The 14098-nt window shown below is 41.9% G+C and overlaps 1 protein-coding gene across 1 annotated transcript; it reads right to left on the bottom strand.

Annotated features, from left to right (window-relative positions):
- Nucleotides 1-1239: 1239 nt before the first annotated feature.
- LOC118390500 (complement factor B-like) lies at nt 1240-12932 on the bottom strand. The gene is made up of 18 exons (XM_035781127.1): nt 12782-12932; nt 12051-12263; nt 11762-11947; nt 11392-11574; nt 11155-11241; nt 10828-10970; nt 8697-8844; nt 8304-8432; nt 8048-8143; nt 5141-5278; nt 4907-5013; nt 4311-4440; nt 3986-4124; nt 3243-3322; nt 2699-2811; nt 2202-2331; nt 1861-1913; nt 1240-1624 (listed from the first exon to the last, which is right to left on the bottom strand). Exons 1-18 carry the CDS (start codon nt 12840-12842, stop codon nt 1442-1444), a joined length of 2319 nt encoding a protein of 772 aa, XP_035637020.1. The 5' UTR covers nt 12843-12932; the 3' UTR covers nt 1240-1441.
- Between the last annotated feature and the right edge of the window lie 1166 nt (nt 12933-14098).

Genomic DNA, 14098 nt, shown 5'->3' with positions numbered 1-14098 from the left:
TGCCAATGACGTATTGGCATCAGTCTTTACTATGACAACTCAAGATGGCACGACCCGTACCACTAAAAAACATTTCCTAAAAATAGCGATGTTTCTATGTTAAATGCACATGTTTAGTGGATTGAATGCATCTCTTTGCTTAGCTTTAGTTCCTAGTCTTTCCATTCCACTTTTCAGTAACATTCTGTCTTATGTAACCATACCAAACATAATATCATACTAACTTGAGGGTTCCGGATGTACTTTTACTATGTTACGTCTAGTCTATGAGACCAGGCTGAGTGATGTCTTGCTTGAGGTAATGTTAAAGTTAGCTCAAAGGTTTGAGTTAGCTAACTAGCTTAACTTACTGTATTTATCTCGACGTAAGACATGACCAGTACAATATTGCTCAATTAATATTGCAATGATGTCCTATGATGCAATTGTTGTTCTTTACAGCAGTCGTTTTGGCTACAGGAGCAATGGAGAAAACGTGACTATCATCATAAAGAGTTCTGCTTCAAAGGTCCCCTTTGTTCTAGGCTGAAGATATTCTACCTTCAACCTCTGTAATGTTTTCATCTTTGACATTTACATAATAATGGTGGCATATACAGTACCCACGGATTCACAAAGAATATCACAAAAAAAATGTATCATGAGTTTGGTTGAACTGTCTATCCCATCATATAACCCAGAATATAAGATTGCCTTCAAGAGACGGAAGTCTGACATGTCTTTAATTAAACTTGTCTGAGTATGACTTCTCCTCTACTTTTGGAAACACGATGATTTCTCTGTATAAACAAAAAAATAAAAATAAACATACCAACCCCCACTGACCTGGGAAGTCCTATAAGGAAACTTCTGACCTGGAAAACTACTAACCATAATCTAAAGCGGACCCTAACCTTAACCAAGCCCTTAAACTTGACACTAACCTTAATCCTAACACTAATTTTAACACATTTTTAAACTAAATACCATTTTGCAGGTCAGGAGTATCCGTATAGTCCCCCGTCCCCCCCGTCCCGTCCCCGGTCCCGGACCTTGGACCAGATCCTGATGCTGATGCTGCTTTGGTGTTTGTAGATCCGACTCACAATACCATATGTATGCACTATGGCCAACACAGAAGGGATACAGCGAAAAGGGTCTTTCAGAGCTGGCGTTATTCAAGGACTACAGAAAGGAAATGCTTCAAATTCAGTTAATGAGTTCCTCAGCCCTAGTAAAGAACACACTTTCATCTTCAAATTCAGTTAAAGAATTTGAGTTTATTATCAGCATTAGCAAAAAACACACTTTCATCTTCGAATTCAGTTAAATGAACACACTTTCATTGATAACTACAGTTCAGCAAACTATTTTTTCGGACACATGATCATGTTCAGTGCCAGAACGACACAATCCCATGATCATGAAACTTTGTTAAAAACGCACACCTTCATCGCTGTCTCTATTTGTCTAAAAACTGAAGTGGTGCATAATCTTGTGTGTCATCCCCCAGATGCTTCTTCAGAAATGGCACAACTTTAAAAAGGTTGATGTGGAAATCTCTGGAGTCATCGCCAGACTCCTGTTGGACGTCGTTGTTACCATCAGGGCACAGATTTTTGGTGCCCCAGCTGATCAATCCAACCTTTGAAGAATGGAAGCGGTGTCAGTACTAATTCATGTACATCAACTGTAGATTACAGGAGACCCCAGAGGTTTACAAATACATTTAGCATAAATAAATATGTAAAATCCCATGTACACAAAAGGATAGAGCAAAAAGTACGAGGCAAATGCACAGAAAGTTGCCACTTTCTTACTGCTCGCCTCTGTAGGTGGTGTCTAGTGCCGATGTATCGGCTGTAAATAAGTGTCTCTAACCTGGATTGTGCGATAATCATCATAGTTCTTAAACAGAGCACCACCGGAGTCACCTGTGTACACACACACACACACACACACACACACACACACACACACACACACACACACACACACACACACACACACACACACACACACACACACACACACACACACACACACACACACACAATGAAATGGTAACGTAAGACGAAGTAATGGGAACCTTTTCTTTTAGAAAATTACAACACTACTGTTTTAAAACTAGAGATTTTCTCAATCCATTGATTTTTAAAATATTTTTTACAAACTTAGACAGTGAGTGCAGCACACAATGTTCCATTATGTATTAAACATACCTTTGCAGGCAACATGATCTCTAGTAGGTTGACGACCACCCGAGCACAGGAAGTTTTCAGTGACAACATCCTTCAGATTATCTGACGTTATGCCATCTAGCTTAGTAGCCAATTCAATACAATTCGCCCTCTGCACGAGAGAGAAAAATGAGAGAGAGAGGGACACATACACTGCCGTTCAAGAGTTTGGAGTCACAGAGATGTCCTTGTTTTTTAAAGAAAAAATCATAATAATTCCCAACGTGCCATTGGAACACAGGAGTGATGGTTGCTGATAATGGCCCTCTGTACGCCTATGTAGATATTCCATTGAAAAATCAGCCGTTTCCAGCTACAATAGTCATTTACAACATTAACAATGTTTATACTGTATTTATACTGTAATTGTGTGTTATTTTAATGGACCAAAAATGTGCTTTTCTTCCAAAAACAGGAAGATTTCTAAGTGACACGTTGGTGGGTCTGTCTGTGTGGTCAGACATCATACAAGCACTCACCTGATCCAGGAGCTTAAGTTTGGCATCGCTCCGCTGATCATAATTGTTTTCCCTGTCCTTATCATGTGACATGAAACTGACTTCTTCAAATGGATTTTTTAACAAGAGCTCTTCTGCAAGGAGAGAAATACATGAGACGAGGTAACATACGGAGCCTAATTGAACCTTTCTATATCAGGCTGTGTGCATCTCGATGGATAGGCTGTGTGCATCTCGATGGATAGGCTGTGTGCATCTTGATGGATAGGCTGTGTGCATCTTGATGGATAGGCTGTGTGCATCTTGATGGATAGGCTGTGTGCATCTTGATGGATAGGCTGTGTGCATCTTGATGGATAGGCTGTGTGCATCTTGATGGATAGGCTGTGTGCATCTTGATGGATAGGCTGTGTGCATCTTGATGGATAGGCTGTGTGCATCTTGATGGATAGGCTGTGTGCATCTCGATGGATAGGCTGTGTGCATCTTGATGGATAGGCTGTGTGCATCTCGATGGATAGGCTGTGTGCCATCTCGATGGATAGGCCGTGTGCTGTAATTGCACCTTGTTGCTTGCAAGTGATTTCCTCTCCCGACAATCTTAAAGCACCACTCGTTTCCTTGGTGCAAGGTATGCAAATCGGTCTGAGGAAGACAGTAAAGTAAGAATTCATGAAAGAAACTGTGTTTCACACGTTACTCCAAACAGCTGGATTACTTAGATTAAGATACATTTTTAAAAAACGTAATCACTGTGTTCATTCTTGTTCCTTCTGCATCATAACACATAGAGGTCAAATGATTGTCTCCCTTGGTAAAGATGAGCAAAAAAAGACTATAAAATAAATGATACCAATTCTGAGCTATATTGTATGCAATTTGTGTGAACATCATAGTATTTTCTACTAATACATTTGCTCAGAGAAATAGATTTTGTTCAACAAGTAAATCTCAAAAAGATAACCAAGTTGGTCTAAGATCCCTCCCAATGTACCCCCAACCTCATTAAAATGTTTAGAAAAAGGCCCAGTGTCGTTATCCTCACAAGAGGAGGGTGCTGGAGTATTGTAAACAGGGGTGCCAATAATTTATACCCCCATCGTTAAAAAAACAAACAAACACATATGTTACTTATTTTCCAACAAAATCTCTTTCTCTGAGCAATTGTTTTAGTAAAAAATAATTTCCCAATGTATTTTAGCATGCAATATAGCTCAGTATTTGTAGGATTTATTTCATAGTCTTTTTTGCTCGTCTTTATCAAGGGTGCCAATCATTCTTGCACCTGACCGTCCGTATGTGTCTTACCTTACGTTGATAGAGATATCCACATCATCCTTCAGTTTGATGAGAGCTATGTCATAATCATAGAACTCCTTTACCCCCTCTTTCTCTTTGGCTTTGATATCATAATTGGGGTGTAATATTAGGCGTGATCCTGTTAGAACTGTTAGGGGACAGGACCGCAGTATAAATGAGCAAACCTATTTCCTAGAATAGCACCAGTTGTGGCATCCTGACATATATTCTGGCAATGACGATAAACACATGAAAAAAAAACAAGTTGTACTAGTTAAAAAAAAAAACTTTGGGTGTAAGTGGAAATGTTTTTTGGAGGAGTGGCTGGTTGCACCTGTATTTTTGCCAATCGTAATCTTGATTTTATCTGCTGTGTCTGTGAACTTGAAGCAGTGAGCAGCAGTCAAGATGAAGCGGGGAGTGACCAGAGACCCCATGCATTTACCATAGCTTCCATCCTCATGCTGACGGGATCAGGAGAGAGAGGTCGAACATAAATACTGTCAATGACAACATGCAAGCATTTGCATCAATATCTACTTAAAAAGGTCAACAATATGTCAATCTTGGTGTGCACTGGGATGGGACAGGATACAGTCTGGGAGGCTTTATCAGCCATAATGTTGTTTATCACTCTCCCAAAGCACAAACAACCTGAGAAATTGCATTGCAGAAACACACCACGAGTGATGATTGAATTCCAGCCTAAAATGAAAGGCGAGATCTGCTGGCTAGCTATCCAATTAATTTCTAATTGGAATTCAAACTAATTTAGTACAGCTGTCATGTATTGCATTGGTAATGATACCTTAACACAGTGTACTGCACACCAAATCAAATATGATCATGAAGAAAGGCCACTGGTGCATTGATGAATAATCAAGCATTACAAATAGTTTCCATTTAGAAAAATGAGGCATGAGTAATTACCGGGATGCCAATCCTTGCCATCCAGGGATATCTTACACGTATGGTGTCTGCGGTGTCATGATCGTAGTTTCTATGGAGCCCGCATAGACCCACAACCTTGCTCTCATCTACATAGAGGAGAGAGGTGGCTCAACAACACTGACACAAAGACACTCAAATATAGCACTCTCTGAGGGAACAAAGTCCATGCAGAGACACACTGACATATTTGCTGGTCAAATTCGAAGGACTCACCAATTATTTTATCAAAGGTTTCTTCCAATTCTGTACCATCCTTTAGTTTAAAGTAGTGGTCCTCATTATCCCGTTTTGTCACAAGTGGCTGGATATCTTCATCAAAGATTTCACTTCCAACACCAAAAACATAGATATCTAAAAAAAAAAAAAAGTACCCAAAACATTAGGCATAGATGAATCAAGAACATTCACATACTTAGGTAATAGACCTAGGAGTTCTGGTTCTGTTGGCATATTGAAACGTGTGGCTTTCTTTTGCAAAATAACTATGAATTAAGATTGCCATGCACGCAGAAGAAATATCAACCCACAGAGAGAAGCAACGAGATTGAACTTCACTCAACTTTCTAAAGCAGTGGTCACCAACCGGTCGTCGCAATCGACTGGTTGATCTCCAAGGCATTCTTTTAGTGAAACAAACAACGATAAAGCCTTGTGTTCCTATTTGTTTAAAAAAAAATCTCAGGCTGTTGGTGGTAGGTGCACCCGATTCAGCTGCACTGTATTCTGGGTAGGTGCCATTTTGAACTATTTCATGTGTCTGAAGGTACAAAATCTGCTGGCCCAGAGAGCAAATCAAATGCACTATAGTCCTACAGCTGGCCAATCGGATGGCTCAGATTACAATGCCTGCAGTAAAGTAGCAGGCATAAAAGAAAGCTACAGCAAAGTTGACAATGTGAGATCTCAAAATGTTTAAAACCAAGACTAGAGAGAGAGACTGTCAACGAATACAGCAAAGAGATGCTGTTTTTATGAGTGAGTTCATGTTTAAGTTCTCTGGGGCGGCAGCTTAGCCTAGTGGTTAGAGCATTGGACTAGTAACTGGAAGGTTGCGAGTTCAAACCCCCGAGCTGACAAGATACAAATCTGTTGTTCTGCCCCTGAACAGGCAGTTAACCCACTGTTCCCAGGCCATCATTGAAAATAAGAATATGTTCTTAACTGACTTCCCTGGTTAAATAAAGGTAAACATTTTTTTTAATTACTAGGCACTGTCAACACTTTTTATTCAACACTTATATAATACATAAAATGTTCATTCTTCCTATTTCCACTCGGCGCTACAACAAGCACTGCAGCAGTAAGGAATGAGAAGGAAAGTGTATCTATAATTTTACGTTGTTGTTATTATCAGCGCCTTGGGTATTTCTTAGTATTGAGGAAAATGTCACTTTCTCTGTTCATAGGAGCAACATGAATTTGCACTGAGGCAGAAATAATGCAGTGCCACTCCAGTTTCTGCATCCGCTGGAGGACGGTGCCCCTTTTTGGTCAGTGGAGGTAAGGGAGAGAAGAGGGATGTTGAGAGGCTTTTTGGTCAGTGGAGGTAAGGGAGAGAAGAGGGATGTTGAGAGGCTTTTTGGTCAGTGGAGGAAAGGGAGAGAAGAGGGATGTTGAGAGGCTTTTTGGTCAGTGGAGGAAAGGGAAAGCGGAGGGATGTTGAGAGACGGACCCTCAGTCTGCTGCTCTCTCCCTCCACTGAGACTGACTGTCAGATGGAGGCACCATCAGCCCAGAAAAATACAAATAAAAAGCTAATTATTTAAAAATGTTAGCTCACTCACCTGTGCCTCACAAGTAATACAACAATGTATCTATTACCGGTGTGATCAAATAGCCTACCTCAAATGTTTAAATCTAAAAAATAAAAAAAAGGAATGGTGCTGGAATAGCGGAGGCAGTGCTCCTGTCGTCTTTGTGCTGCCTTGCTGCAACTCCATGGTTCTAAATCAGTCATTATTTATTTAGTAAACTGTCGAAAACATGAACTTGCTTGACCATGCTGCAATATTTGCTTTGTGGACTTCACCGGACAGATGTTGATGAAACAAACGTACGTGCAGTTGAAATGATTCCGCCACTGTGTGACAGGTGTCTTTTTCTTGTCACTGTCTTATTATATAACACGGTGGTGTATATGAACGAAGAGGTTCTAGAGCAATTATACAACATATGTTGTAATATGGCTTTTTTTACTTGAAAGAATTTGGAAATGCTGTTAACCGTGTTAGAGCGTTCTCAAGAAACCCTCTTTTCAGACCAGGTAGCTACTACTCTTTCTAAAGTCAAGACAGAACATCATTTACTGATAAGACAGAGCAGAATTTGCCATCCATTGAGTAAGACTCGACCATTTCTTCCATGGTAATCGTCCCAGTCGTTTACCGGCCAACAAGCTATGCAGTAATGATCAATCAACTGATAAAGCAACTATTAAATCTGAAACAGGGGAATTACTATAAGATTGCTCCAAGATTCTCTCATTTCTATAAAGAACTTTACACTTCTGATTGTAAATCTACACCAAGCCAGACTAAGTCCTTTCTAAAAAGGAAGCCACCTCGCCGGGAGCCCAAATCTCTCTCAATGAACTCCAAAAGGCATTGGATAGCATAAATAAAGGCACATTTCCTGAATGGGATGGTATTCCTCCTTAGGTCTATTTAACATTTTGGAATCAATTAGCCCCCCTTCATACACACATTTATTTTTCTTCTACAAAACGAAATAATAAGTTGGTCCCCAAACAAAGAACATTTATATACTTGAGATGGTAGCCGGCTCGAATGGATTTGAATATTGTACAGTGCCACAAACCATTGATGTTTGGATCATCCTTCTCGAGCCAACTGTTGTGTGCATGATGTAGACCTGGGTCAGTCTATAGTTAGAAAGACAACCTGTATACAGGGAATGAATAGTTAAGACTAGAAGGTCAAGTTGTCGTTGAATGCGGTTCTGTCCTTCGGCTGTTCTCGTCTATTAATGTTCTCTATTAATGTCATGCTTCACGCTTTGTGTGGACCCCCAGGAAGAGTAGCTGCTGCTTTAGGAACAGCTAATGGGGGGGATCCTAATAAAATACCAATGTCATGACAACACAAATGACTTTGACCTCACCAAGATATTGATCCCTTTCTTCCTTTTGATTCATGTAGACCATTTCCCTGACTTTGGCCACTGTGTCATCGGGCCTACCCCCCATGTTGAAAGCACCTGCAAGAAAAGACAGTCAAGAGATTATTACTGAGCTGACCAAACGCTGAACAGAAGCTTTAAAATAAAAGGATTTAAAAAAAAGCTGCAATCAATAATGCAAGTCAAATACTTTCCAAACAAATACTATACATAGACAAGTAGTAGTACAGTACAGTACCATCTGTGAAAATAATGAGGACGTGGTGGACCTCTTTGAATAAAGTTTCATTCCGTTGTTTTTGGATAGCCATGCGTTCCAGGATGGTTTTAAAAGCAAGGTTGAGATTGGTCCCAACATTTTGTCTCTCTGTGAAAAAGTACACGCACGCACACGTACACACGTACACACACACACACACACACACACACACACACACACACACACACACACACACACACACACACACACACACACACACACACACACACACACACACACACACACACACACACACACACACACACACACACACACACACACACTATTTGTCAAGTTTATGGATAACTGGTTGAGTGTATAGTTCGGGCAATGATGATGATGTAAATACATGCAAGGTCAATCTTTGCGCACCTCCATAATTAAAATTGTCCAAGTCAACCAAGACTTCTTCAAGTGTTTTTCTTTTTTCTCCCAAAAAATCCAATATGTTGACAACTTCGAACACGTCGGATGCGAAGAAAAGGATTTCGTAATTTGGGCTGACTGCGAAGGAGCTGACCTGTGAAAGCACAAGGTGCAGGACAGAATTACATTTAGACGTGTGTCAAAGAATGTGAGTGGAAAACTGTGGTGAACAATAACTGAAGGCATAGTGTCAGTCATTTGTGTGTTATGTGCCTACATTAAGGGTTAAGAAGACATGCTCTGGAACTTTTGTGAATACTGAGTATGATTTAAACCCCCCACTTTGGGCTGGATGTGTCAATGTGTAGTTCATAAATACATCATCTATGAGCAGAATTACTGTTTCACCTCAAATTCGTCACAAAATAACTGTTTTTCTGGAAGCTGTGCTGTGCCATTTTGCCTACATTTTCCTCACGTGGGCCAGTCCAATTCGAGTTCAAACAATAAGCCAAGACTCTTCCTAGAGCTGGCCGCCTTGCCAAACTGAGCTGAACAAGAACCCAAATGGTCACTCTGACAGAGCTCCAGTGTCACGTTCGTGAGGAGAGACGGACCAAGGCGCAGCGAATGTTTTGTTCAAAACAAAACAATAAATCAAATAAACTAACAACGAAACGTGAATACGTGGTGCACGTGCACAAAACACAAAATAATATCCCACAAAACAGGTGAGAACAGGGTATGATCCCCAATTAGAGACAACGATAATCAGCTGCCTCTAATTGGGAACCATACTCAATCCCAAAACATAGAAACAAAAACACCCCCCTAGTCACGCTCTGAACTAAACACCATAGAACCAAGGGCTCTCTATGGTCAGGGCATGACATCATGAGGTCCTCTTTGGAGATGGGAGAACCTTCCAGAAGGACAACCATCTCTGCAATACTCCACTAATCAGGCCTTTATCGTAGAGTGGCCAGACGAAAGCCACTCCTCAGTAACAGACACCTAAAGGTTGCTTGGAGTTTGACAAAAGGCACCTAAAGGCTCTCAGACCATGAGAAACAATATTCTCTGATCTGATGAAACCAAGATTGAACCCTTTGGCCTGAATGCCAAGTGTCACGTCTGGAAGAAACCTGGCACCATCCCTATGGTGAAGCATGGTGGTGGCAGCATCATTCTGTGGGGATGTTTTTCAGTTGCAGGGACTGGGAGACTAGTCAGGATTGAGGGACAGATGAACAGAGCAAAGTAAAGAGAGATCCTTAATGAAAACCTGCTCCAGAGTGCTCAGGACCTCAGACTGGGGTGAAGGTTTACCTTCCAACGGGACAACAACCCAAAGCACACAGCCAACGCAGGAGTCTCTGAATGTCCTGGAGTGGCCCAGACAAAGCCCGGACTTGAACCCGATCCAACACCTCTGGGGAGACCTGAAAATGGCTGTGCAGCGACATTCCCCATCCAACCTGACAGAGCTTGAGAGGATGTGCAGAGACGAATGGGAGAACCACTCCAAGTTTGTAGCGTCAGGTGTGCCAAGCTTGTAGCGTCATACCCAAGAAGACTCGAGGATGTAATCACTGCCAACTGTGCTTCAACATAGTACTGAGTAGAGGGTCTGAATACCTATGTAAATGTGATATTTCAGATTTGATTTTTAATAGATTTACAAAAATGTCTTAAAAAAAAAATTACATTTGCTTTATCATTATGTGGTATTGTGTGTATATTGATGAGAAAAGTGACAGCTAGCAAGTGTACACACAGCAGAGCGAGAAAAAAGAGAGAAAGCAATGACACGGTGCACATATCTGCACAGATGTGACGTATTAGGCATTTTTTCGGGGACCACTTTTGGCTTGTGAGAGCTACTTTCAGAACCACTGGCTAAAAAGTACACAAAAATATTGACGAACTGACTTGTTGGAAAGGTGGGGCATACCTATGACAGTGCCACGTTGAAATTCATTGAGCTCTTCAGTAAGGCCCTTCTACTGCCAATGATTGTCTATGGAGATTGCATGGCTGTGTGCTCGATGTTATACACCTGTCAGCAACAAGTGATGGCTGAAATAGCCAAATGCATTTATATATAGTTGTACCTTGTGAGTACCTGTGAACATACCTTTGTGATAAGTTTCTTGACAGCATTTCTTGCTTTGTTAAACTGATCCTCCTCAATGCTGTCAGAGATGTCCATAGCAATGTATATGTTAAGCTTTCCAGCTTTATCGATCGTGATCTTCTTTCCTTCCTGATCTGTGTCATCTGAAAGGCACCAGCAGGATATCTTACTTTGACAATCCCCGGTGGAAGAGGATGTGTGTGAGGAATGGTGCCGCAAGGAAAATACGTGAAAGGTTTGGCAAACATGTCACACACTTATGGTGATATTGACAACAGAATAAAGACTTGATAAACATCACATATTGGTTGTGACGGAGAGACCTACCGATGGGCGCTGCCAACTGAAGGCTCTGTCTGATTGCACTGCCGAATGCCTCCGTGACCTCCAGTGCAGTGTCATACGTGTGCTTGTCTGCAACCAGAACAAAAGAACCAGACAAACCACAGGGTTAAATCTCTCTTTCTCGCAGTCTATGAAATTGGACTGTACGTGACAATCTTTAGGTATATTTGAGCAGCTTGCAAAGGTGTCATTGTCTAGGGCATCTTCATGGGTCCTTACAGTAACATTTAGGCTCAGTCCCAGTCCATTGGCCATTCTCTTGACATACACGCTCCTTTGACCCCAGCAAATGTAAGCCATCGTCACAGCGGTATGTCACTTTGTCTTCTATGCCAAAACCTGACCCAGACCTCCTAGCACCGGCCGGAATCCCAGGGTCAGCACAACGCTCTCCGCCTCCTGCTGTAAGACAATGTGGGAGAATGTCAGCGGGGAAACAGAGAGGGAGGGTGTGTAGAGAGGCAGAAAGGTCATAGCGTGACGTACTGTGCGTAAGCTGTGAGGCTGAGCGTCCTTTCTAACGGGTCAGTGCGACCAACAAAAAAGAGCGCCCTAAGGAGGAAGAGAGAGGATATAGTTTGTTACTCACAGTCATGTCTGCAAATGGGTGTTCCCCCACTCCACTTCCCATTGGGTTGGCACACACGGGAGGATGAGCCACGTAATGTGTATCCAGTGTAGCACTCATATGTGGTCTCATTGTTGACAAAATATTGCATTTGTAAAGGAAAGACAGAACCACTTTCCAAAACCAAGGGGTTTGGGCATTCAACCACTAAAGGGGGAAAATATATGGAGGAAGCAGTGCTTAAGTAGGGTTTAGCTTCTTTCAAATATTGTTTTTATTAAAAATACCAGTACAAAGAATTGTTACTCACTCTTGCACTTTTGTACAGGGCTTTTATGGGGAGTTGGTGACCAAGTTCCACTTTTCTGACACAAGCGAGTTAAAGCTGGATAGGGATAGTACCCTTCTGGACAGTGGTATATCATCATACTGCCATACTCAAGCTTCTTGGTAAGAGTGTAATGACCTCCTTCCATGCCCACATTCTCCTCTTCACAGAAGACTTCACACAGAACACTGACACCTGTGAGGTCAGTGCAGGAAGATGTTCATGTATTTTACACATAGGCATGACTGGGCCCAGGTTGGGAAACTGGCTACAATACCAGAAAACGTCAGGTTTTTGTCAAATCAAAATTCTTCATAGTATACATGCTAATGGATGAGGTTCAAGGTCAAAGCTGAAGATGTTTTTGTGTGTGTGTGTGTAAGTATTTGGATTATAATACCCCAATAATCATTGATGTTGTTCATTATGACATCCAATCATTTTTTATATAATCACCCCAAACGTAAAATCCCACTTTGAATATAGTACCCAGTCAAAACGTATTGGAGGGCAAATTTCGATCAAATACAACACGTGGTTAAAAAAAATCCCTCTTGAATATATTCATTTTGAGTACATGCATTTCCTTTTTCCAGCCCCCTGTTATATCATCCAGAATACAGGACAATTTGGAAAAATGTGCAACAAACGTTTCGAAAAGGTAACTGAAGACAACCGCAGTTTGAACGTAAGAGCCATGTCAGGGCACTTACCCATATAAAGAGGACATATCAGCAGCGCTGCACACAAACTCCGGCAATCAGAAAGAATCATGGTGAATCACAGGTCCAAAAGTAATACAATCTGCAAAAGGGTGTGTATTTATACACAGATGGTAGGAAGGATAAGGGGGAAGGCATGACTTAAAAAAATTTAAAAAAGCACACTGTCACTGGTTAACCTCAAGTCAAATAAAAGATCAACGACCAACTCAACAAGAGACATACACTCACAAAAAAAAGGTTTTATATTGAGCCTGCGACTAACTAACAGAATTGTCTATTAAATTAAACATTAGTTGTATTTTCATAAGAAACTCATCGTCGGGACTGCTTTTCTCACGACAGTGTGCACTCAAGTAAATAAAGCTAGCCTTGGCTCTGGATCTGTGTGTGAGTAATTCCTGTAACGATTTCAGGATTGTTCATTATCTCTAAATTCAGTCCGTCTGAGATACGGTTGAGGAAGTTCTCTCTGGCTAGAGGACAGTCAATAGTTATTATGTTGGAAAGATTGACCAGACTATTGAAGGTTACTGTGGGTTACAGTGTTGCAACAGCCAAGACGGGGAACTGCCTTAACCCCTCAACATATATTACAAGGGCTTTCGCTGGATGATGTCACACAGAGTTGACATCTGCACATAGCATTTACATTTAAGTCATTTAGCAGACGCTCTTATCCAGAGCGACTTACAAATTGGTGCATTCACCTTATGACATCCAGTGGAACAGCCACTTTACAATAGTGCATCTAAATCTTTTAAGGGGGGGGGGGGTGAGAAGGATTACTTTATCCTATCCTAGGTATTCCTTAAAGAGGTGGGGTTTCAGGTGTCTCCGGAAGGTGGTGATTGACTCCGCTGTCCTGGCGTCGTGAGGGAGTGTGTTCCACCATTGGGGAGCCAGAGCAGCGAACAGTTTTGACTGGGCTGAGCGGGAACTGTACTTCCTCAGTGGTAGGGAGGCGAGCAGGCCAGAGGTGGATGAACGCAGTGCCCTTGTTTGGGTGTAGGGCCTGATCAGAGCCTGGAGGTACTGAGGTGCCGTTCCCCTCACAGCTCCGTAGGCAAGCACCATGGTCTTGTAGCGGATGCGAGCTTCAACTGGTAGCCAGTGGAGAGAGCGGAGGAGCGGGGTGACGTGAGAGAACTTGGGAAGGTTGAACACCAGACGGGCTGCGGCGTTCTGGATGAGTTGTAGGGGTTTAATGGCACAGGCAGAGGGCCCAGCCAACAGCGAGTTGCAGTAATCCAGACGGGAGATGACAAGTGCCTGGATTAGGATCTGCGCCGCTTCCTGTGTGAGGCA

This window comes from Oncorhynchus keta, chromosome 11, assembly GCF_023373465.1.
Source record: "Oncorhynchus keta strain PuntledgeMale-10-30-2019 chromosome 11, Oket_V2, whole genome shotgun sequence".
NCBI lineage: Eukaryota > Metazoa > Chordata > Actinopteri > Salmoniformes > Salmonidae > Oncorhynchus > Oncorhynchus keta.
The sequence above is the reverse complement of the archived record's forward strand: the minus strand, read 5'-3'. Positions and strand labels throughout refer to the sequence as shown.